The sequence below is a fragment of the Trachemys scripta genome, chromosome 6 (assembly GCF_013100865.1).
Source record: "Trachemys scripta elegans isolate TJP31775 chromosome 6, CAS_Tse_1.0, whole genome shotgun sequence".
Taxonomy (NCBI): Eukaryota; Metazoa; Chordata; order Testudines; family Emydidae; genus Trachemys; species Trachemys scripta.
Genome location: NC_048303.1, coordinates 32841140 through 32866724, shown reverse-complemented (window position 1 = coordinate 32866724; position 25585 = coordinate 32841140). Strand labels below are relative to the sequence as shown.

The following is a 25585-nucleotide window of genomic DNA, read 5'->3' as shown; positions in this document are numbered from 1 at the left end:
TTAGCGGCCCCATCCGGGCACTTGGCGCAGCGCTACTGCTCAGCCCGAGCGGTCCCAATATGGCGGAGGTGAGCGGGGAAAGCGGGCAGGGGCGCTGGGGTCCGGCCGGCTCGCTGCGGGGCCTCGCTGTGGGGAGGCTGCTCGCGCTGGTCCTGCCGGCCCGGTAACCTTCCTCCGGAGAGTGGAGGCCGGCAGCGGGACTCCGGGGGCGGCATGGGGTCTGGCGGAGCCGTCCGCACCGGGGCAGCGGGAGCCTGCGCGACTAGGCCGCGGCCGCTCGCTCTGCGGAGCGGGGTGCCGGGTCCCAGCCCCGGGGCGGCGGACAGGCCCCGGGCACGGCCGGGGCGGGCTGGTTTCCTGGCCGGAGCCCTGGGGGGCGCGCAGAGGGGCCCAGCGGCTAGCGAGAGGCGTAGGGGGAATTGGCCGGTGGAAGGAGGAGAGAGACCCGGACTGGGGTGCGCGGAGGAGGCGGCGGCGGTCGGTCTGGCTCCCTCCGTCACTCCCTGCCCCTGTCACCTCCCGGCCGGGCCGGGAGAGCTGGGGTGGCTGGACGGGGCTCTGTCTCCGGGGCCTCTCAGGAGACCGGGCCGGGGAGAGGGAAGAGAGGCGATGTGGCGGAGGAGAGCCAGCAAGCGAGAGACTGGGGCAGCGGGGATTGGGATGGAGGGGCAGGACGGAGGGGACGGGAGAAAAGCGCTGAGAAGGAGAAATGAGGCGTCTACCCTAGGGGGATGGGGAGAGACAGGAGATAGAGGGGAGGAGGAAGAAGAAAACTGGGGGAAGGACAGAGAGACTCCTTCACAGAGAGTGATGCGGGGAGACAGGCAACTTGAAATGATTGAGAAACCTACCTGTTATTCTAGCTGTAGGATTCCTTCCCTGATTTCTAGTTGCAGCGCATCCATCTAACATCTCTTCCTCGTTCTCCTTTATGTTCCAGGCTTCCTTTGGAAGTTCGAGCCCAGGTTTGTCCTGTTTACTTAATTCTATGGTCCCAACGGCTGGGTAGCATTTGGTAGGGGCTGGGTTGCAGGTGCTTCTGTGAAAGACCCACCACAAACTTTTTCTACTTCTTTACAAAGTTCCCCCTCCTCCCCCCCCCAGTTAGTTCACTTTAAATGTTTTATTTCCATGTCTCCAGTTTGCTGCCTAATAACAGATGGAGTGTGCCCTAGAACAGTTCTCTCACCAAATTTGTAGTCTCAACTAATTGCCCAATAATTTATCCTTGTGTAACTGGATTTTTTTTCTTAACTTTTGGAAGTCAATTTCTTAATAAAAATATGTAGACTTAAGAGAATGACCACTTCACTGATAACCCTTAACTACAGGCTTCTAAAATTCTGATACTAGTTATTAACAAGTTTCAAACACTTTTCAGTTATTACTTAGTCTTTCTTCTTAACCTTAATATTAAGTATTATTATTTATCCCCCATTTAAGGCCTCAATCCTGAACAAGTGTATAAACATTTAACTTTACACATGCAGTTATTCCCACTGACTTTAATAGGACTGTTCATGTGTAAGATTAAGTTCATGCATAAGTGTTTTTAGGATTGGGACCTTATTTTGCTTTTGTTCCTGAGCAATCATCATTCTCCAGATGAGCTCAAATAGTAATTTATCTTTGATAACAAAAACTAGTCTTTACAATTTAATTGGCTACATTTTAACTACATTTGTTAAACTTATTAATTTAAAATAAAATGTTTACATATCTGAATAAAAATACTTTGTCAGATCATTGAATATTCCAAGTTAGTTAAGTAAATGGTATATTTTTGTTTAAAGACTGTAAATGGAATACACTTTCCACTTTAGTTATACAAACAAATGTAAAACAACGTAGTGCAGTAATTAGCAAGTGTAGTTTTCAGAATACATAATGTACAGCATCTTATATTTGAAATTATTATTTAACAATTATGTATCTGGATACTTCTTTAGAAGCTGTGGGAGCAGTGTCTAAATAATGTAACTAAAAAATTCAACATGTAAATGTAGTTATCATAATTAAAAGGATATTATCAACTAGTTTTAGGCTCTGTAGATTTTGAGAGTTCTACAAGACCTAATACAAATTGTCAAGTTTTAATGGATGCTTTTTTTTTTAAATATAAAAGGAACAACTTTTGGTTTGAAATGTTTCCCTGCAGTGTTGTGAACTCAAACAATATTGTTCTAGTGAGAACTGGAAAATGAAATTGAGTGTTTGTTTTATTTCTGGATAATGAAAATAATGTTGAAAAAGAAAGTAATGTTTAAATCTAGAAAGTGAACAAGAAATGAAATGCTTTAAAAATCTTAAGTGTTAGCAATAAAGGGAAGGATCTTTTAAAGATTAGTATTATGAGACTTTGCCTTTGAACCCAGAAGTATGGTGTGTGTTTTTTTTATGAAACCTAGGACCAATATGGATGTTTCAATGAAATTTAAAATCAAAACTGCATATGGAAATCAGTTCCTACCAAAAATATTTCTGGGCACTTTCTGCGATCTAAAAGTTACAACATAGTGCTAGTGCAAAAGAACCGGAAAGTGAAACTGAATGGAAAAGAAAGTGTATTTGGCTACTCTGTCTATCCTAGCTGAAAGAATGCAATAAGTAAATAGAATAGTGAACAGTTAAATTTTTAAGTTCTTTCTTTCTTTCTTTCTTTCTTTCAGTAATCTGTGATATTGAATGTAGTCTTGTGGTGTAGAATACTTATTTTTTAAAAAATGTTTTAAATCTAATGGCTTCCTTTCTAATATTGTCATAAAAATGTATTTAAATTAGAAAATGCAAGGCAACAGAATTGTGAAAAAAAAAAAGACTGTAGGTAGCCACTTAGATAATGTAGCAATTTCTGTTGGGCCAGATAGTTGCCACTTACATTATATTCCAAAGAAATTAATAAATGAATGTAGTCTGTTTCTTGTTCTGTATCTTTCGTGTATCTTATTTGAGAATTAGAACTCCAGTGGAGTTTGTTCCTCCATTCTGAATAAACTACATAGAATGCAATTGAATTTTAATGAAACATCTCATTCCTGGGACTAAATTCTTCTGACATAGGTGCTCAATTCTTATTTTGCTATTAGAAGAAAGTTGATTCATCAGAACAGCTTTGAAGCTAGGCTGGCTATTCTATTCAGTGAAAAGATATGCTAGTCTCTTGTCAAAGACAGGCTCCACAAGCGACATATTGCTTCTAGTTACAGCATCAAATCTAAGACCTTGTGTCAGAACTATATTTTACATTGTTATGCTCGTTTTGGACATGTTTTTTAAGAATCTCATGGTTCTTATCTTATACACAATAAAATGTGTAGATATGACTAGACTTTCTGAAAATGACCTAATTTGATCACTTTCAACGTAATCTCTTTAGATCACCAAGTGGCTCAAATTGCAGAGCACAAAATTGCACCTACAGTTTACAGGTACAAAAATGGAGGCCCAGTTAAAGCCACTTTAAAACTTGTTTCTTACTCTATACACTTCTACCCCGATATGACGCTGTCCCCGAGAGCCAAAAAAATCTTACCATGTTATAGGTGAAACCGCATTATATCGAACTTGCTTTGATCCGCCGGAGCGCGCAGCCCTGTCCCCCTGGAGTGCTGCTTTACCACGTTATATCCAAACTTGTGTTATATCGGGTCACGTTATATCGTGGTAAAGGTGTATCTAGAGAATATTGACCTTTCATTTAAAAGAATGCACACAATCTTATTTTGATTATAGTATGGCTTTGCATATTGGTAAAGTGTTTCATATTGTTTTTCTTGTAGTTGGTTCTTTATCTTCTGAGGATCATGATTTTGACCCTACTGCTGAAATGTTGGTACATGACTATGATGATGAGAGAACTCTTGAAGAGGAGGAAATGATGGAGGAGGGCAAAAACTTCAACTCTGAAATTGAAGATTTAGAAAAGGTAGGAGAAGGGCTTTTACCTTCTTTTCCTAATGATACAGCTACACTGTACTTACTTTAGTAAATACAAAGGACAGTCTACCTTCTCTTTCATTTATCTTGTTTAAGTAAATTCCATAGAAACAATAGTAAATGCCTTTGCAGCCAATATAAAATAGTCAGATTTAGCTATTGGATATATGTGGGTGGATCTTCAGTTGGAAGTTACCACAGAACTCAGTTGATCAGTTCCAAAGATTTCAGAGCTGTGTTAATTTAAAGTACTTCCCTTCTAATTAATATGACAATAGTACTTTTGCTTTGGAAGAGAAATTACTCACCCATGGAACACGTTTGTCTTGTGTTTATAGTATTTGATACCATTGTATCAGTTCTTGTTTTTATTAAGTGGGAAATATATTAAAATCATACACCACAAAAAGTATTTAATGAGGACTAGCTTCACTTCAAATCAGAATATTGATTAAGCACAGTATGAACTATTTTATCATGGCCATAATTTCATTCTTACCATCAATTGCTTTATTCCATAGCCTTGTTTAAGTATGATGGGCCAAATTAATGGTGGTTCTGAGGCAGAAAATGGGTGTAAGTGAGTTTAGCTTGCATCAATTTGCCATTCTGTAAATGTGCAAAATAACTTGGCCCCCTCCTGCTTTATTTTACACTCTTCTGTTAGTTGCTTTTCCTGTTACACCCCATCTTCATCCTTGTCTGTGTGTCACCCATTTTGCACATCCACTGAATGCCAAATTGGTGATAGTTATACTGCTGTTTGCTGAGCTGCTTATAGCACCATTCACATAGCTGCAGAATTTGGTCCAGAGATTTCCAGGGAGATGCACCTGGTAACACCAGATCTGAAATTGGCTGTATATGTTTAATAGTGTAAGTTTGTATTTGCTGTATGTGGGACAACACTGCACATTGGTAGGCTTCCATACCACCAATTCTGCCCTTTAGAAATTACCAATTTTTGTTGTAGGTTTCATGCATGCAGTTGTAAATCAGAAAAAACATGGTTTTAAAAACTACACTTGGTAAACTATTACTCCACAAAATTACCTATTTGATGCTATTTTGGAAGAGAGAGAATCAGTGCCAATAAATTAAAGGATATATTGTTTTAGGTCACAATCCTGCAAAGATTTAAGCACGTGTTTAACTGTAATCACTGTGAGAAGTCTTTGCTGGGGCCCTTAGATGATTACAAGAAAAAAAAATCACTTAATCAGAATGTGAGTTCAACAAGGATTTTAAAACAATGTTTATAAATACTTGAAAATATTTTCAAGTATCTCCGTTGATATGAATCAGGCAACTGACTAATGCCTGGGAATTGCCACATTATTAATTGCAATAGGAAATACAGCCTGATGACATGTAACAAGACGGGATTATCAAAAGCTGCTGGTATGCAGTTGCCCTCCCCAGTTCTTCCTCAGCTTACCCTCTTTGTTAGTCTCCCTATTTTCTCCTCCTCCTTACTTCCCCAAAGCAAAAAAACTGGGAAGTCAGTATAAAAAGTATTTTTGGGGGTGGGTAGAAGCAAAAACTAACAATTGCTGTGAAAATCTGTTGCTGGCTTCTTTTTGTGTCTCTGGCTGCAGCTGTGATTATAACATCTTGCTACGTTGTAAGTCTTCAAGTTGATAATATGGTTGCTTCCTGCTTCACTATTTCATATTTTTTTTAATATATCTGTTATCCTAAAGAAATGTTAGTCAATCATACTTTACACTGGATCAAATGATTAGAAACTGTTTTTATATTCAGTTAATATTTACTTCTAAGCCTTCTCTTGTATATATCCAGTAAATAATTTTCAGAGAAATTTGAAACAGATTTTGAAAGTGCCTTAAATACGTGATTATGAGCCAAATTCAGCTGTGTGTTAAAAAAATTTGAAATACGTATTCAGTTTTTTTCTAAAACTATTCTTGTCTTTGGAATTGGAGAGTTATAATCCTTTTAAATTCACTATTAAACTATTTCAAAATTAATCTTGTCACTTTATGCTTGTATAACAATATGTAGTATTTGACAATATTAAAATGTTAAATATTTTTAACTGTTCTTATATTAGGAAGGAAGCATGCCTTTAGAAGATTTACTGGCTTTCTATGGCTATGAACCTACAATTCCAGTTATAGCAGGTTCCAGTGCAGATAGCTCCCCAAGTGAACTTGCGGATGAACTTCCAGATATGACTCTGGACAAAGTAAGTCAAGTTTAAAGCTAGGAACCTGTGTGATCTTTGTCTTTCTCTTGGTAATACAAAGGTTATTGACACCTATTAGTCTGAATGCAAAGTATCCACACTAGTCTTCTTAATGGACATTTAGAATCTGACTCTGATTTTACTTATTTACAGTACATTTGTAAATGAGGCACAATTTCATTAAAGTTATTGATGCTACATGAGTATAAAAGAAAGTAGAAGTTCTTGAGTCATTTGTAATGTTAAAGACTTATAGTTTTATTTTGTTTAATATCACTTTTTAAAAAGTTAAATTTGGAACTTTCAGTAGTGTGTGTGTGTGAAGCTGGGGACTAATATTTATGACTTCAACTATATATACAGTGTATCAAAATTTCTGTGGATATATAGTTAATTTGAAAACTTGCTCCTGAATACTTTGGAGTGTTTCCTTCAACTGGATAAGAAAAGTATTAGATTTGTGGAGGTGAGAGAGAAACTGTCATTTATGCAGAGACTGGGTGTATTATGCAACTGGTATAAAACCTGAAACTTCAGTGTTTTAAATTGTGACCCTTGGAGATGGTTTTCTCAGTTCTCCTGAACATTTAAACTGACTGCTGTGCATTTTAGAGTCCAATTAGGATGCACATTTCAGTGTTACCGTGTGGTTACAAAAAATGTGGTCTGGATTGTTACCTGATGCATATCCACATGCAGTTCTTCCTCTCCAACTTCTCTGTGTGGAAGAGGGAGGCTCAGACGCATCTACAAACTCTGTAGAAGTTGCTGTTCACTGTTAAGGAGACTGAGTGGGGCAGGACAACAGGAGTCACATCATCCTTTGTGCAGTCCTGCAGAGAACCCTAAGAAAAAGAAATATGGGTCTGGGCTGTATTAATTCTTCCAGAGAGTTCTGGGGGACGACCTGGTTAGTGATCAGTTCCTGGTAGTGCAGCTCCAGTGGAGCTGTGATGCTAGGACTAGGGGAAACTCCAGATGGGCCAAGTTGATGCACAGCCACAGGGTCTCCAAAGATCCCTAGGCTGCTTCAGGTTTGGGGGCAATCCCCAGTGGGCTTTTTCACTGAGGGCAACTCCGTCCCAACCCCCTCTCCCACCTCCCAAGGGTTTTAATGATGTCAGGATGAAGAACCTCAGAGTCAGCTCTGGAGTGAGTGGTAAAAAACCACTTTCACACTGGTTTTGGTTTCTATACTTCAAAAATCTTAGGAATGTAATTCTGATTTTTTTGTGTTTAAGTTTTTGGGGAGTGCAGAAGAATAGAATAATTTTTGGTTAAAAGTTAAATAATGTATTTGCTAATAGAACCTCAAACTTGCTAGTTCCAAAGGCTCACCAACCTATACTTAGTCCTAATTCTTTGATTTTCTTTCTTGAATGATACAGGAGGAAATAGCTAAAGACCTCTTGTCAGGTGATGATGAAGAAACACAGTCTTCTGCTGATGACTTGACACCATCAGTTACTTCACATGAAGCTACAGACTTCTTTCCTCGACCATTAAGATGTAAGAAAACTAATGCTATAGTAGTGCCAAAACATTCTAAGCGCTGTATAGATATATAGAAAGATTGTCTAGTTACAAAATTAGGGCCCAATCCTGGGAGGTGCTGACACCATTGATTTCACTGGAAGTTGAGGAACACTGGCACTTTGCAGGATGTTCTAAGGGAATCATTTTTTGTTGACATTACTGATGATTCAGCTATAGAATCTGATACTTTTCAACTGAGTTGTGATCACAGAAAATATATGGTGGGTTAATTTCTTGACAAATACCCAGTTATTAATTTGGCTTTTATTTGGAGTGCCCTCTTGTCCGTTTACAGGAAAGGGTAAAGAGGAGCACACAATCAACTTTCTTTTAATCTACTATTCATTATTTTATATCTCTACCATATTTTCTCTCGTACTTCTTTCCAAATTGATAATACTTGTTTAGCTCAATGTCCCTGAAACAGTTGGATAACAGAATTTTAAATGGACAGTGTAGAGAACAATTACCACAGCAAAGTAATCTGAAAGGCAACTGGGAGATAAATTGTAGTACTAGTATCTTCCTGTTGCTGACCTATACTTGCAGTGCCTTTGAGACAAATTATCTTATTTCCTTTGACAGTCAGCTATCCATTTCTAACGCACTCAGTTGCAGATATAGTACCTTCTACTATTTAACTTTTATGCTGCAGTTCCACAGAAAAGCAAATTATTAAGAAGACCATTGACCATTGTCTCTAAATGAAAGCAGATGCTCTTGTTTAGTTTTTTTAAAGTAAAACAAAACAGATGCAATTGTAGTTCTATGTGCAAACTGTAAAATACTGCTAAGTAATACTTTTTTTTGTTTTTGTTTTGTTTTGGTGCATATAAAGCAAACACTACGTATGATGGAGATAAGGAATCGGATGGTGAAGATGTTGAGGCAGACACTGGTAATTCATCTGAAGATTTGAGGAAGGTAACTAAAGTATCAATTACTTCCATATAATAAATCTCAGTGGAATTTTCTTACATAAAAAAAGAATCTGAAATAAAAACAAATTGTATCTAAAACAGTGCTTTAATCCTGGAATCAAATGCATCTTGTATTGACATTTTTAATGCTCATATGTCTTTGAGTGGAAAGTTAAAGTGTGTTTGTGTGATTGTTTTGTTTTGTTTTAAACCTTCAGGAAATAATGGTTGGTTCGCAGTATCAGGCTGAAATACCACCTTACCTGGGCAAGTACAGTGATGATGAAAAGGGTAAGTTCTTCTGTTTTACTTCTACTTGGTTATATAAAAACATTAGACATTACTTAAAAATCACGAGGATCAAAAATTGACTTCAGAAGTTATAACAATAGTAGCCAAGACACAACAGTGCAACTAAATTATCTCCATTGTAATATTTAATTCTAATGAATAACTTTGGGTATAAAATTCTCATAGAAAAGGAGAAATAAGAAAAATCAAATATTAAACCGGAAGGATAATAATACTAGACCAAATCATAAAATGGCTCCAGGAAGAGTTTGTTACCCACAGAAAATGCAAACTGCAATTGAATATGAGGTCAATTATTCAGTGACCTTCAGAAAGAGTATCTTTGCTTCTCTTTTAGAGAGGTCAGGCACTTCAGCCATAATCAAAGAATATTATTGTATTGCCTTTAGAATGGCATAGCTTTGTGGGTTACAAAACTACTGCAGAAAAACATTAAGCAACAAACTCTCTGTTCTAAATAATTTCCTTTTACTGGCCAAGTAGTTTTGGAAAGAGAAATCCTGTGATCATTCTATAAATGTGCTTTTCTTTATTCCATTTGTTGCATGAGTCTGTCTCTATCTAAATTAAGGTAAAAATTAGTTTCAGTAGGAAAAAAGAGTGGATTTATTCAGTTCAGATGAGATTTTTATCTGAATACCTTTCTGCCCCAACTTTCTGGATGGTAAATAGCTGTAGGATTCAGAAAAGGTAAGTATTAAAACTGAAACTTCCTCACTTCCAGATACATCAGGAAATCTTGGAACTGATTGTAGAGTGCATCAATAACTGGATGGTATTAATTTTTTTCTGTACACTTTCAAAATTGTTTTTAATGACCTTTTTACCTGTAAAATTCTATCAGAAAACAAATCTAATCAAACACAAGCCTGTGGGTGCTTTTGGTGGTGTTTCTGATTCCATTATGCCATTTGTCTATAACTCTGTTTTTATTCCTTTCTGGAGTCACTTTTAACAATTTAAAGTTAAATACAATGATAGGGGAATACAGCCTTCTTAAAACAGTTGAATATAGTGCTAAGTAGTTTGGCTGTTTAGAGAAAAAATGACATCTCTCCTTCACCCTATCCTTAGACTTTCCAGAACAGCTGAGAGGTTTATACAGCTGTAATATTACAGTAGTCTTGTTATGGGTTTTTTGTTTTTAATAAAACTCCTGACCTTTCCTAAGATTTCATTTTAGAAATTAAAAGTACATGAAATGTACATCCTTGGTAACAGTGACAAAAGCAGCGGTGATTCTGGTGGCTTGGGCTTTGTGTTCCCTGGGACAGCTCTAAATTCAGTCTTGTAACGTTACTGTTTGTGAAAGCATCTTCTATTCTTGGGCAGTAACAGTATCTTATAAGGTGAAAAGGGTTGTTTTTTTAATTCCTCCTCATTGTAGGAGGTGCAGATCTTCCTCACTCTTTTGGCCTGTACCAGCCTTTGATTCCTTTGACTGCCATGGATCAGATAATTTATCTAATTTTGCATTGTCTGCAGACTGTATGACATGTTAAATGTAATGTCAAAAATGTCTGTTCGTAATACTAAATATTTTAATAGCAGGGATTGAAATTTGAATGTTTGCTGCTAACGATAATTAATGTTCAAGTCCTGTCTCGTGTTTGTTGATATACATACAAGATATTTATAAAAGCCACTTACTTGCATATTAGATTTTTTTCCAGTGTGATTTGACAAAGATGTATAAATGCACAACCCAAACTCATTACAGAACATGTATGTCCCTTACTCTAGTAGTTGATGACTATTTGAGCCAGAAATCCCAGTATTAGCATCAAGATCAGCACGTCTAATAATATATAGCAACAAGTTTTTTTGAAGACAGTGACTGCTTAGTCACTTGCTTTTTTCCAGCATGGAAAGTGTTTGAACTGACTGAGGAATAAATGTAGTGCTAGAATTCATATTTTTTACTGCTCATTTATTGGTTTATTCTTTTTTACTGTTTTCAAGGATTGTGTGCAACTCTAAGCAAACAGAGATGTGACTGTATTCACTAGTTTATAAAACACCCAACTTTGTCATATATAAATATGCATAAATTTATTGATTTGAATTCTCTAGTGGCCAGTAGATTTTTCTTTTTTCTTTTTTCTTTTTTTTGGACAGGTCCTTGTCCTTAGAATTCAGTCCCTTCCTTCCTTGTTCCAATATAGCCTGAATCTGTTCACCTTTGTGGCACAGTGCAAGGCATATCTCTTCAGTGAGGTATATGGAAAGGGGTATTATTTGTGCATGTGACATGATGCTATCAATATGTTTGATTTGATTACCTCTAGCTACTTTCTTGTTTTCTATCTTTGGGGAAGCTGCTAATTTCTTATGTCATAGTTCTAAAACATTTGTGCCAGAAACTAAGGTATATAAATTCAGTGGGGCCATATAAATTTACATCTGCTGATATTTGGTCTACAGTATGAAAAACACCAGGATAGGTGTGCATGCTCTCACTCACACAACCTTGTTTGTATCTCAATGGATTTTCCTCTTAACAGTGTATGAAAATGATGATCAGTTACTTTGGAGACCTGAGGTTGTTTCAGAGATTAAGGTTAAAGAATACCTTTTTGAGACCTCGTTAAGAACTGGAAATGAAAAAAATATTGGAAGAATTCCTGAAGGAATACACACACGGGACAATGAACAAGTATGTTTTATATCCTATCCATTTGTGACACATTGCCTTGGAACTAGTGTGCATTCTCTTTATGCGTATGTGCAACAGGTAACAAAATAGTCAAACATTTCTTTTCCACAGGAAGTGCAAAGTAAGACTCTGATCCTGCCAGTACTTAATTAAGCACGTGAATAAGGATTGGCAGGATTGGAGTCTATAGTATCAATGTTTGTGATGCAGCATGTGTATATGATTATGTTCTTAACAAACAGTTCTCAGTATAACTCACATCAAGCTTTAGATATCCACTTGTATTTTCTTGTGAAACCTTATTTTAAGTGGTATAGTAAGTGGTACGTAACTTTGTTTAAATTGTTTATTTTGTTTATGAAATTTTAATGTAAAAATTAATTGACTGATATGCAATTTGATCATTGAAGCTAGACACAGTGCCTTAAACTGCTTAGCTACAAACTTTAAATGACTTGTTTTAAACAAAAATATTTCCTTAATTTCTAGGCACTCTATGAACTACTCAAATGTAACCATAATATAAAAGAAGCAATTGAGAGGTATTGCTCAAATGGAAAGGCATCTCAAGGTAAGAGATTTCTGAAATAGTAGGGAATACTTTAAGACTCGCTTCAAAGTTATAATGTACAGAAATACTGAGACCAGGTTCTCAGCCCTAGGTCATCACCCTTTTCACCACCTGAATGGAACAAAGTGGATGTAACATGACTGTAGCTGGCCAGTTGGGAATTTCTACTGGAGGAGTTCACAGCGGGTGCAAAGATGGCAGAGCCAGTTCCTACTCCACCAACAGTTTCACTCTTCCCTACTCTGATGGGGGTAGGGAGGAAGTGGAGCACAGCAACACTTTGCTCCCCTCTGGCATTTCTCAGCAGGTTTATAGACCTGCTGAGATCAGAGCCAGCTATCGTAAGTTAGAGCAGACTACAGGCTACTCTAACTCATGCCAAGGCTGCTTGAGAATCAAGAAACCATAGTTGGCTCTGTGATGTGGCCCCACCCTTTCCTGTACTGAACCCTGAATGTATTTCATCAGCACAAGATAGCTCCACTATGTAGTAGGATAGGTTGGTTTGTGTTTTCCACCTCTTGTCCCCAGCCTTTATGCTTTCCTTAAAAGTTAGTAGAGCTGATCCATACAGATAACAGGGGCGTCGGTCTTTCACTCCCTGTAGTTCCCTTTAATCCTATGCACAGATGAAAGCAAAGGCAAACTTGGGGCTTGGTACTGCAGAAACATCTTCTGTATAGTGCTAATCTCGTTCAACTGCCATAGACTTAAAAAGAAGTTGAAAGCACTCAATACCATGCAGGGTTGAGCCCTAAAGCAGGCTGTGGAAATGCAGAAAAGTGAAGTTAAAGTGATTTCGTTTTTAAAAAGACCCATTATAAGCAGTCCTGCTTCCTTAAAGTTTCAGATGAGGATGTTTTTGCCATTCCACAGACCAACCTTCAGGAGGTAGTCCCTGAAGTCAGCTAAGGCTTTGGGACAGTTTCAAAAAAGCATTCTGATGACCCTAGCAAATATGGTATCCTTGCCAAGTTACATATTACAGCTCTAGTGCCTAATCTTGTAATGTGGCACGTTTGTTGTCCCACTAATTGTATTTGCTCTTACTATGTATTGTGCACTATATCATTTGAAATGAACAATTATTCCATCATTTATTTCAGTGAGACTTTTTAGCTAATAAGCATAATGTGAGAAATATGTAAAGAGTGTCGTAAGGATAAAATAGTTGTTACATCATGTGACAAAAGTATTCTGTGCATTACAGGCATTTTCACTAAATATTGTTTCTGCATAAACTCCTATTAATTGGAATGCTTGCAGCCTAGATTTCAGTGAGGCTTTGCAAAGTAAGACTAAAACCCAATAATGTGAAAACATGCTGCATGGTAAGAAAGTTACACTTGTGGCAGCAGTTTGCGATCAGAGGACAGTGTTCAGTCCATGGAACCAGGGTGGATTTGATTTAAATCAATTTGATTTTAAATCACTAGTCAGGAAGACTCGATTTAATCATGGATTTCTGCATAAAAGTGCATTCTTGTTGGTTGTTATAACCTTAATACATATTCTTCACAACTCTGAGATAGATGTAGGTTTCATTTTTAGGAGGTACACACTATACATTTTTAAAGTGATGTTCCTTTCATCGTCTTCAACACAGCTTCCTCCTGAGAAGGAATACTTCTCATGATGTTTCATTCGGGCAACCAGGCCTTGCATTTCTTTGTTGCACTCTTTTTTGCATTTTGCACGCATGCCTGTCTTACCCACAGGTAGAGTAACGTCATTAAAATATTCCCAAACTGGGTCTCTTTTATGGCCTGCTGCCATTATAGGTTTTCCATTCTAGTGAGAGAATGGTATGGTAGATCTCAAATCAATAAAGGCTACACTCAGAAAGACCTCAAGACTTCTGGAATATCCTGCTCAAATAGTTTCACTTTTGTTTCTACTGCTTGTCCCTCCCTTTTCACATTTATCTCCAGACTACTTCTCCTTGTCCAGATCCCCAACAATCTTCTATTCATTGAACTTTTTGAAACTTTGCACTTTTAGAGGGAGGTATTGACTCTGTGTACAGAAATTTGCAGATGGAGAATAGGGTTGAGGTCTGTTATTTCTCACCTCTATATATGATATTTAATTATTTAAAAACATTTGTGCTGTTAACAAGCATGTTATCTCTGGAGACGCAAATCCACAGTTTGAGAACCGCAAAACGAAGCATCTCTGATGGTATCTTCTAGACCAGGGGCGGGCAAACTTTTTGGCCTAAGGGCCGCATCGGGTTTCCAAAATTGTATGGAGGGCCGGTTAGTGGAGGCTGCGCCTCCCCAAACAGCCAGGCGTGGCCCGGCCCCACCCCCTATCCGACCCCTCCTCCTTCTCGACCCCTGATGGTCCCCCGGGACTCCTGCCCCATCCGACCCCCACTGTCCCCTGACTGCCCCCCCCCCCAGGACCCCCGCCCCCATTTAACACCCCTGTTCCCCGCCCTCTGACCACCCCGACCCCTATCCACACCCCTGACCACCATCCCGAACTCCCCTGCCCTCTATCCAACCCCCCCATTCCCTGCCCCCTTACCATGCTGCCTGGAGCATCAGTGGCTGGCGATGTTACAGCCGCACTGCCCATGGCGCCAGGACAGGCAGCCGTGCCGCCCGGCTGGAGCCAGCCACGCCGCCGTGCAGCACAGAGCACCGGGTCAGGCCGGGCTCTGCAGCTCGCAGTCCCACCGCCCAGAGCATTGCGCCGGCTGCGGGGCAGGGGCTGGGAGCTAGCTTCCCCAGGGCAGGAGCTCAGGGGCCGGGCAGGAGGGTCCCGCGGGCCGTAGTTTGCCCACCTCTTTTCTAGACTGAGCACTGAGTCCCATTGGGTAGATAGAAAGATTAACCTAAATAATCTATACAGAAGCCCTGGAACCCCATAAGATTGGGTCCCTAATCCATGAACTATTGGAACTCATTTACAAAACTTTTCTTAAACATTACATGAATATATTGTCTCATACTATAGAATTCGAATTTATAATTCTTATTCCATAATGAGATATCTTTCAGCTATAATGTATCTTAATTAAAACTATCTTTAGACAGGTTTTTTCCTCAATTAATTTTATCAAACAAATCCAATTTTAAATAAAAAAAAAACAGATTTTTTTTTTTAATCATTGATTTTTATCCACCCTGCATGAAACTCTCCCAGGTCCTATAATGGGAATTTCAACCTACTTTATTGGGCTTGCTGGCAGGTTAAAGTTTCAGTGGCAGGTGGCAGTCAGGACATTCTCAGTGGAATGCCTGCACCCCTGGAATCTACTCCCTGCATTGTTCTGCCAGAATCCTGTTTTGGTGAGCTGCAGGACACGGTGTAAGAGTTCATTGATTGGTCAACTTTTTGAATAACTTAAGATTTCACTTAATAGGGAATTCTTGTTTTGGCAAAGAGATCATTTGTGTTGCCTGTAAGCTGAAAGGCTCTTGTTTTACTGTGTAACTGAATGATACAAAAAGGACATTAAAAACAATAAGCAGTAATTACTACTATAACTGAGACTACCTCATAATAAATGTACAGATATGTGGTTTGCCTGCTACTATCTTGTTCCTTGATGAGGTAAATACATATCTCCTCTTTCAGTATACTTCAACGTGAAACAAAATCAAAACAAATTGTGACATAACAGGGAATGTCTGCTATTATATAGTGGTTTGAATTTTGGGAGAATGGAGGTGAGAACCCAGGAATGTGATGATGGCAAACTATGTACTAAATACTAAGTAACAATAATATCAAACTTTGAAAAAGCAAGGGTAGTGGAGGCTAAAATGATCCTTATATAGAGTTTGAGCCACATGATCTTAAACTGTGTATTATAGTACTAGGTTGAGGTGCACAATAAAGAAAGATCTGAAACCCCATGGAAAACAGGTTTTTCCTTTGATCTGTGTGCGTGTGTTGAAAATGAACACTAACTTGCATTGTTACCAATTTGTAAAAAGAACTACAAGTTTTTTACAGAATTAAATGTATGGAAAAGCAGTTTCTCCTTTGCCTATTTTCCAAGGTCTGTGGTTCTTTGTACCCCTGCAAGAATAGACACCTTTGAAATCAGTGCAGAAAAATACTTTGCTTCACATGCTGGTGATGTTTTCAAACCTTGGCAGATTTGGGCCCAGATCCACAAAGCAACATAGGCATTGCAACACATAATATTTAGGCACCTTGCCACCCATTGGAATGCACAGCCCCAAGTTAGGTGCCCAGGCTCCCTGTACAATGCATGGGGTGAATTAGGTGGCTAAGAATGGGATCCACAAAAGCTAGCCCACTGAGTTGGAAGTCATCTAAACTAGCCAATAGGAAATGCTGAGGAGTGAGGCCTAAGCCTCTCAGGTAGTTAGGCACCTATCTCTGCTTGGTGTCTCAGCTGTGAACCCCTTCCTGGAGTTAGATGCCTAAGTGGTGGTTTTTTGTTTGTTTTCTGCAAGAAATCCAGGAGATGGCAGTGGCCTCCCTTATAACTTCTCACTCAGTAGTTCAGGTGCTCCGGAGGAATATGGGAAACGCAGGTTCAGTTCCCCACCAAACCCTGCAAGTCATGTGGAGAATGTATTTGAACTTGGATAAGCCACCTCTCAGGTGTATGCGCTAATCACTGAACTATGGATTTTCTCTGGTCTGATGTCTATTTAATTATTTATACACAATGGAACAGCTTCAATGGGACAGATTGAGAGAGACCCATACCTGAATATCCCACAGTCAGCGGTTAGGGCAGTCACACCTAAGAGGTGGAAAATCCAAGTGGGGGAAATGACATTAAGCAGAGGGGTAATTGAACCTGTGTCTTCACATCTGAGGTGAGTGCCCTGATCACTGGGCTAAAGGTTATAAGGCTGGCCACCTCCATCCCCCCCCCTAGCAATTTTGTCTGGGTTTAGGCATGCTCTGAAAATGCCTACTGGATTGGGCCCTGCAGGTGAGAAGATCCTCCTTGGATTTAGGTGTGAGATTGGTGCTTAGACTGAGGCAGCTGTGTGCATGCTCTCTGGCAGAAACTTAGGTGCCTAGGGAACTTTAATGGTGGAAACTCCTGGCACCTAAGGATTTTAGATGCCTCCACGGTCAGGCAGCAGCTAAGAGTTTTGGGGATCTTGGTGGTGCCTAAATGATGGATTTAGGTACTTAAAGGAGCAGTTAGATGCCCAAGCCCTTTTGTGCACCTGGCCCTGGATGACTACAAATAAAATATAATAATAATAAATGAAACTCTAACAGTCCTTTATCATTCAGTGAACAGAGTAGTGTATCCAAAGTTGATGATTAGCAGATTCAGTTTTCTAACCAACAGTATAATTAGAGGCTTCAGTGTATTAAGAATAAAACAAATTCTAAAGAATTTATCAGTTGCTCTTCAAAGTGCATTTGGATTTTCATGAATGTTATCAGTACAAATATTTGTAACTCAGTTTCTGATGGAAATTATCTGAAAATAAGTGCTGTTCTTATTTTGGGAATCCTCTAGAAGAGATGACCGCTTGGACAGAAGAAGAATGCAGAAACTTTGAACATGCACTTCTGATTTACGGGAAAGATTTTCATCTCATACAGAAAAATAAGGTAAGTGTTATGTACTTAAATTGGATGTAGAGAATGGTAGTTTAGTCACTTAAAATCTATAAAAGCAACTAATTTAACAGAAGCATTGCCTACAGTGAAATATGAGGCAATGTATTAGAGCTGATTTGTCATTTGCACGCTAACTTTACCACAAACGACATTCAACAGTCAACATTTTCAAGATCAGTCAACCTATTAGTCTCTGAAATAGTGTTGTATTCACATTGCATTCATTTATGCATTTGTAATATAATTTTGTTGTGTTATACTCTATGCTGCTCTGGCTTTGCACTGCCCTGGATTCATTCTCTGAGTCTAGACCAGGCAAAATAATAAAATACCTTAATTAGCTTATCCATCTCATAGCCACCAGGGGCTTGGAGTTCTGCAGCCACACAGGACTCAGCCACTAAGGTGCTAGCAGGAAAGTCGAGTACTGTACAGTTGTCATTCAACAGTAATTCTTTTGACTAAGGAGTGGTGATGTGGACTCACTCAGCAAGGAGACCCATCTACTCCTCAAATGGAAGGATGGACGCTTCTGTAGAGGGATGGAGGGGAAGGAATAATACATGGAATAAGAGCCTAGCTAGACTTAAGGATTGGTACTCTCAGAAACTGACCTGTCTTTATATAAGGGAAACAAGTGTATTTGAAGCCTTAAATTGCACAATGCATGTAGATTCATGGATAATAGGGATTAAATGGATCTTTTGGATCATCTAGACCATCAGGACTACTTCCATTTTAATAGTCTAGTTTTGCACACACCTGTTGTCGGAGCCTGGGCAGTCTCTGCTGACTAACCTTACAAAAAGGAGAATTTCCATAATACCTTACTTATTTTCCCTTTTAGCTTGTTACTCTTCATACTGCTCTTAGCTTTCCTCCCTTTTTTTCTTTGCATATTTTGACTCTTCATAAATGGTTAAGCTGTTATGAACTGCTATTGAGACATTAATTTTTGTCCTGGACACTGTCTCAATGTAAAACTTAATGAAAAAAAAAAAAAACCTGGATTTTCTATAGCTGAGCATATTAAATTGCTTTATTGAGTGGATCTAAAATAGTACATTTTTCAAATTTATATTGTTAGAAGAATCTCTTAATCAGAAATGTAACTTAAGAGAATGTAGGAGAATGGGGAAGATGGAGAGTACTACAAACCTGCCCCCCTTTCCACCTGCCCTTCTTTTTTTTTTTTTTTTTTTTTTTTCTTCTTCTTAAAACAAGCATGTTAATTCTTCCTGCACCATTTTAGGTGAGAACTAGAACAGTTGCTGAATGTGTAGCATTCTACTACATGTGGAAGAAATCAGAACGTTATGATTACTTTGCTCAGCAAACAAGGTTTGGAAAGAAGAGGTACAACCATCATCCAGGGGTCACGTAAGTACAGAGTGCTTGGAATATATCCTTACTGTTGTCAGTTCTGCATCTAGAGTTTTTTCCAACTTTTATCAGGGTGGTGAAATGCTGCAGTGATGTTGGATTAAAGAAATCCATCTTCTAGTCACACACCTGTCTCTAATATAAGGATGTCTTTCTAGGGACTATATGGATCGGTTGGTAGATGAAGCAGAAGCCCTTGGTGGAGCAGTACATTCTTCAGCCTTAACTGCTAACAGCAGAACAGAGCCCATTCCTGATCAACAGCTCAGCATTCTGAACTCTATCACTGCCAATGACTTGACAGGTGAATCAAGAAAAATCAATATTTAAGTTTAAAAGACTGTTTTCTGTTGTAACTGTACCTCAAGAAAGTCTATTTTTATTTAAATTTTGTTCATTTTTTTTTTTCCAGCATTGACCAATAGTGTAGCTACAGTCTGCCACTCTACAGATGTGAACTGCTTGGAAGATGCCTTTTCTCCTCTGGACAGCTTACCCCGAGCACCAGTTAATCATGTGCCTGTTGTAACAGAAGAGTTGCTTACCTTGCCTAATAATGGTGAAAGTGATTGTTTTAATTTATTTGAGACTGGATTTTATCACTCGGAGTTAAACCCAATGAACATGTGCAGTGAAGAGTCAGAGAGACCTGCCAAGAGACTAAAAATGGGGATTGCAGTCCCTGAATCCTTTATGAATGATGTTTCTGTAAATAACTTGGGTGTGGACTTTGAGAACCACACACATCATATTACCAGTGCCAAAATGGCTGTCTCAGTGGCTGACTTCAGCAGTCTATCTGCAAATGAGACAAATGGTTTCATCAGTGCCCACACTCTACACCAACATACTGCCCTTCACTCAGAATGATTCCAGTGGTGAACTGCAAAAACAGTGGGTACTTAATGCAGCAGCAGACTTGATGGGAACTGTCAGGTTTGCTTAGTCTTTCACTGGAAGTTTGAACTTTATGACATCAGTGATGTCTTTGTATGTATAGAACTATATCTTGATTTATCAAGAATAATTTCATTTTTCAATCCATACGTGTGGAAATGTCCTATGATGTTCGGCAGAGTTTGGGATTAAGAGAACTCTGGTGCAGCTTTAAGCTCTGCTTCAATTTTTTTTAAAGCCTGTAGACAGAGGTCACCATCTCAAAACCAGCACAGAAGTTGTGAACTGATTGAAGTGGCTTTTTAGTCTAAGTTACTTTTGCCGTAACAGATGCAGTGGAATAACAATGTTTACAGGTACAGATCCTGATTCCTGCTCAATGTAGCATTTTTTTTTTTTAATAAAGGCAGGGATGGGTTTCTTTAATTTAAACTGCACAAAGAAGGATGTTTTTTAATGGAACCTTCTCTCATGTGATACTAAACTAGGGCACTTCAGTTTACAACACAGCGAGTTCATCTTGGTGGAAGCTAGCACAAGGGACTGTATGAGCAAAGTGTGAAGACATACACTTAGATGCTGTTGCAAAATTATAGGCCATGGCTACCTTACACAGAAGTAATTATACTGCCAGAAGGTTTCTGTGTACTTAAACTTATTGGCTAAACAAATGCATTTTAGAATATTGTATTTTGATGGGGTTTTGTCCACAACTTTTAAGAGTGTAATGTAATAAATAACACCAGTTATTTGTATCAATTTTTTTCTGAGGCAGCTGATGTATAAAGCCACAGTCTGCAAGGTTTAGGATTGACCACTAAATGGTTTACATTTGGGACACACCTTAAATTGTTTGGAGCACTGCAGTTCATTTGAGGGACTATCTAGATTTTTATATAATGCAGTACAACCTTGAAGTATACACTTGAAAACTTCCTTTAGCATGGATTGTGTTTATTTCTTTTGGCAAGTCATTGTCTCAAAATGGCATTTCAATACTTTTCTCAAATGGGAATTGACAGCAGCACAAATGCATCTCATACTCAAAATTGTTTATGCCAATCAATTTTTTGGTGAATATTCAGATGAAATTTTGGGTCACCATAAATTATTCCATTTAATACCCTTTTATTTAAGTTGTGTTACAGATTCCCACAAAACATAGTATTGGTATGTGATATGCTTCCAGAGCATACAACTTTCAGGTTTGTGCTTTTTTTTTTTTCATTTTTGTTTACAAGATTCTGAAGTTTAGCCCAGTACAATTGAATCGCAGTAGACTTTCCCACACACACTCAGATTTTTCTTTGCACTGTCTGTAATGCAGATTAATTGCCACTAATTTGCTTGCATTTTTTAAAATGCTTAAGTTTGACTGCATTGGTAATATTTGTAGTAATTGCTTCAAGGTTATGCTGAGTAATTTAGTAGTAGAGACTTTGGGTAGTATTTGAAAGGGACGAGGGTATTTATTATATATACTGTGAACTGCATTGACATCCTGATTTTTGGATGCAGCGTACTCCCGAGTTTTCTTTACAGCATTGTAATGAAGATTGCTTTGAACTGTTTACGCAATAGCACATTTACCATAAAAATTAGTTTAGCACAGTGGACAAAAGTAGTTAGCGATAATTTGTTATCAATTCTTTAACTTAAACATCTGAAATATGTAATTCTAGTAAGTACACAGTAAATAACGGGTAGCCTTGGCTACAAATGTCAGAGTACAACACAGGGTCAAGTTGTCAGCTTCTTGTTGCTGTGTTTTGTGCTGAACTTTGTACCTTGTTTCTTTTGTTTATGAATCAACACATTTTTATGTAATTTTGTAAAATACTGGCCATATTTTTTCATTGTTATACATTCAAGTTTAACTATGGGTTTACAGTGGCTGGTCTGTATAAAAATCATTACACAAAGATGACTGAATGCTTATACCAGTTGCACTTAAATGAACATGCCCATTCTCATTAGCTGATGCAGTAATATATTCAGTTTATCTATGCATTGCTGGGATCTTAATATAGACAGAGACTTGTCTAAAGTTTGGATTGTCGGCAAGTTGAATGGACACTTTAGTTATTTAATAAAGACTTTTGACCAAAATTCAGAAAATGATATGAGAGAAAAAAGATTTCCGGCTAGTCTAATAGATTTTTAAATTCTAATCTTATTTAGCCTCGTGGCTAGCTAGCTGGTAACGTTTACTTTTAATTCCTTGTTAAAATGAGGCAATAATTTGCAAGATTTGTAAATATGTACATTCTGCATATCTTTTTAGATATCTATTTCAATATTTTCTGACTACTTGTGTATAGTAACATTTTTGTGCATGCTTGATGTGACATTCATAAATTTGTACCACTATGACTTTATCCTTGTAAAATAGCTATTTATTGAATTTTTCTTTTAAAAGCTGGACTTACCTATTTTTCTCTCAGTTTAAACATTTAAATGGAGAACTTGTTACTGTTTATTAAAAGAATTGCGTTTTGAGGGTCAGCATGAAGATAACTGAATTGCAACCATATGAAGAAATTCTATTGCCTTGATTCTTGGATGGTGAAGCACAATTCTTGTAACAAACTGTGATGAATTCTTTGTCCTTTGCCACGTTTTTTTCTTCATATGAACAAACCAAAAATCCATAATGGGCAATTGCAGTGTTGGTAGATGTATCTTTTATGTACAGGGAATCTGAAGAGGATAGCTGATTCATTTAGAAGTGTAACTGGTGCTGTGATTATAGCAATACTTTTACTTTTGTTAGTCATGTCATCTTCTCATGCTAGATTTTTAAATGTTTAGTTTTCCTCTTGTCATGGTCAAACTGCTGAATTTACTTGAAGGATGTACATTACTGTTTGCAGAATACTAAATTGTGTACAATTAGGTCAATGAATTGTGCAATTGTTTCCTGTTTTTAATTTTTAAAACTGAGGGTCAAAAATGTGTGAAAACTTCAGATCCAGTAGAACATAGTAATACTACAGAATTTAACCAAAGTCTCTAGTGCATATTTCAACTTTGAATGTAAACTAATGGATAAACTGACCAACAGGGACACTATTTGCCCAGAATTACAAGCACATTATCTACAAAGGGGAAACTAAATACAGTAATTTATAAAATGACAAGGTTACTATTTTTTTAATGTTTTTCACTTAAGGAAATTACCAATTATTGTTTAAAATAGTATAGGTCTGATTATGGCCCTCTTACGCCACCAGTGATTCCAGCCTTTCCCAGTTTGAAATAAGCACCCTGTGTATAATGACCTAAACCAGTGACAATCGGAACAAGTTTTAGTATCAGATGTTCAAGAGGAAGTCGCTATTGTTGCATTGGTTTTAATATTTGTACATAAACACTGATTTTTTTGAGCATTATTTTGTATTTGTTGTACTTTAATACCTGGTGTACAGTTCCAGAAATAAATGTCTGGAAACCTTTTTTTCTTTTGTAAAATTGCTTTCATGCATCTGCAACACATTATTTATCACTTAGAATATCTCTTAATGTGTGAATGTTTTTTAAGATGTGTAGGACACTCACTTTGATAGTATGGCAATGTCTGATCTAGTTACTATATAGGGAAGAGAGATTCTTTGGACGTCTGTTGTAACAGAAAGGCAAAAACAGTGTTAGGTTTCACTTTATCTACTCACTGTGGCGTCGGAACAGCACGTTTTGGAGTATTCAATAGTGGTATCAATAAAATAGCACTTCTCAACTGCAGACCATTTTAAGAAGCCTTACCTTCTCCTTGTGGGGAATGGGAATGAGTCCTATGTACGGTATATGGAAACTAAGTCGGAGCTAAAGTGACTTGCCCAAAACCATATGAGGAGGGTTAAACCAAATTAGAATTTTTAATTCTTGGCTTCCAGTGGTCAGACCATGCCTTCTCTTAAGCAAGTGTGTTTGAGCCATTAATTTGCAACTGAATGTCTTTAATATCTTTGAGATGATCAAATCTAGGAGTAACACCATGATGCTGAACTTAATGTTGCTATGCTCAGCATTACAGCACCTAACCTCTGGGTAGCCTGCTGCCTGGTGGAATCCTCAAGCCCAAGGTTGAGTGCCAGGCTCCCCACACACTGCATGGGGAGAGCTAAGTGCCTAAGGTCTTGGCTACACTTGAGAGTTACAGCGCAATAAAGCCACCCACAGCACTGTAACTCACTCCCCGTCCACGCTGGCAAAGCACGTACAGCACTGTATCTCCGTGGCTACAGTGCTGCTTGTACTCCACCTCCCCGAGAGGAATAGAGAGTATTGCGCTGCCGCTGCAGCGCCAGTGTGGCTGCCTAATGCGCTCTGATTGGCCTCCAGAAGTATTCGGCAGTATCCCACAATGCCTGTTCTAGCCACTCTGCTCATCAGTTCGAACTCTACTGCCCTGGCCTCAGGTGACTAACGGTCAGACCCGCCCTTTATATTCCCCAGGAATTTTAAAAATCCCCTTCCTGTTTGCTCACCAGGTGTGGAGTGCTATCAGTGAATCTTTCCAGGTGACCATGCTTCCACGTGCAAAACGAGCCCCAGCATGGAGCAATGGCGAGTTGCTGGACCTCATCAGTGTTTGGGGGGAGGAAGCTGTCCAGTCCCAGCTGCACTCCAGCCAGAGGAATTACGATACCTTCGGGCAGATATCAAGGGCCATGATGGAAAGGGGCCATGACCGGGATGCACTGCACTGCAGGATTAAAGTGAAGGAGCTGCGGAATGTCTACCACAAAGCCCACGAGGCAAACTGCCGCTCCGGTGCTCCCCCTCAATCTGCCGATTCTACAAAGAGCTGGACACGATACTTGGGGGGTGACCCCACCTCCACTCCGAGCACCACCATGGACACTTCAGAGCGGGGGGAGGAGGAGGAAAGCAGGAGTGAGGGTGCTGGGGTGGAGGTAGACACCCCGGAATCCTTGGAGCCATGCAGCCAGGAGCTCTTCTCAAGCCAGAAGGAAGGTAGCCAGTTGCAGCGGCCGGTACTTGGTGGAGGACAAACAGAAGAGCAGGTTCCCGGTAAGCAGCTTTTATTTTCGGAAAGGAAATTTTTCGGGAGAGGAGTGTTAGGGCTGCATACATGTCTAGATGGGGAATAGTGCATTGATGTGGTCTATCACATTGTGGTAATCTGCCTCGGTAATCTCATCCAGAACGTGGGCAATGTGCTTGCGCGGGTTTATTGGGAGAGCCACCGTGGTCCTTGTCCCAGTCAGGCTAATGTTTCCGCGCCACTGTGGCGCGAGTGGCGGGGGGACCATTGCTGCACACAGGCAAGCTGCATATGGGCCAGGGCGGAAGCCGGATTGCAGTAGAAGACCCTCCCTTGCTTCCTAGGTCACCCACAGCAGCGAGATATCTTCCAGGATAAACTCCTGTGGAAAATGTTGGGACTGTGTTCAATGTAGGTGCCCCCTGCAGCTGTTGGCTCTCCCCAGGGCACAGAAACCCAGAAGACAGTACAGCCCTGAAACAATCAGTCCCCCTTACTCACCAGTTTGGGGCTCCCGTGGGTTATGTGCGCTCTCTTTGGGACAGGAAAATTATGCTATTGTGTAGACTGTGCGCGC

At 39.0% G+C, this 25585-nt stretch overlaps 1 protein-coding gene across 4 annotated transcripts; it reads left to right on the top strand.

Moving 5' to 3' along the window:
- On the top strand, window positions 1-24527 carry MIER3 (MIER family member 3). 4 transcript variants are annotated; one of them, XR_004646198.1, is made up of 14 exons: window positions 1-68; window positions 941-965; window positions 3780-3925; window positions 6011-6145; window positions 7534-7654; window positions 8520-8605; window positions 8820-8892; window positions 11418-11569; window positions 12059-12140; window positions 17617-17711; window positions 18973-19100; window positions 19262-19407; window positions 19516-20356; window positions 24491-24527. XR_004646198.1 is itself a non-coding variant. In XM_034774219.1 (13 exons), the coding sequence occupies exons 1-13, from the start codon at window positions 60-62 to the stop codon at window positions 19971-19973; spliced, it is 1653 nt and encodes a 550-aa protein (XP_034630110.1). In that variant the 5' UTR covers window positions 1-59; the 3' UTR covers window positions 19974-23392. The 4 variants fall into 4 exon arrangements, 3 of the variants coding, with proteins under 3 accessions (XP_034630110.1, XP_034630109.1, XP_034630112.1); XM_034774219.1 differs by lacking the exon at window positions 24491-24527 and having other exon boundaries at window positions 17620-17711; window positions 19516-23392; XM_034774218.1 differs by lacking the exon at window positions 24491-24527 and having other exon boundaries at window positions 19516-23392.
- Window positions 24528-25585: the final 1058 nt, after the last annotated feature.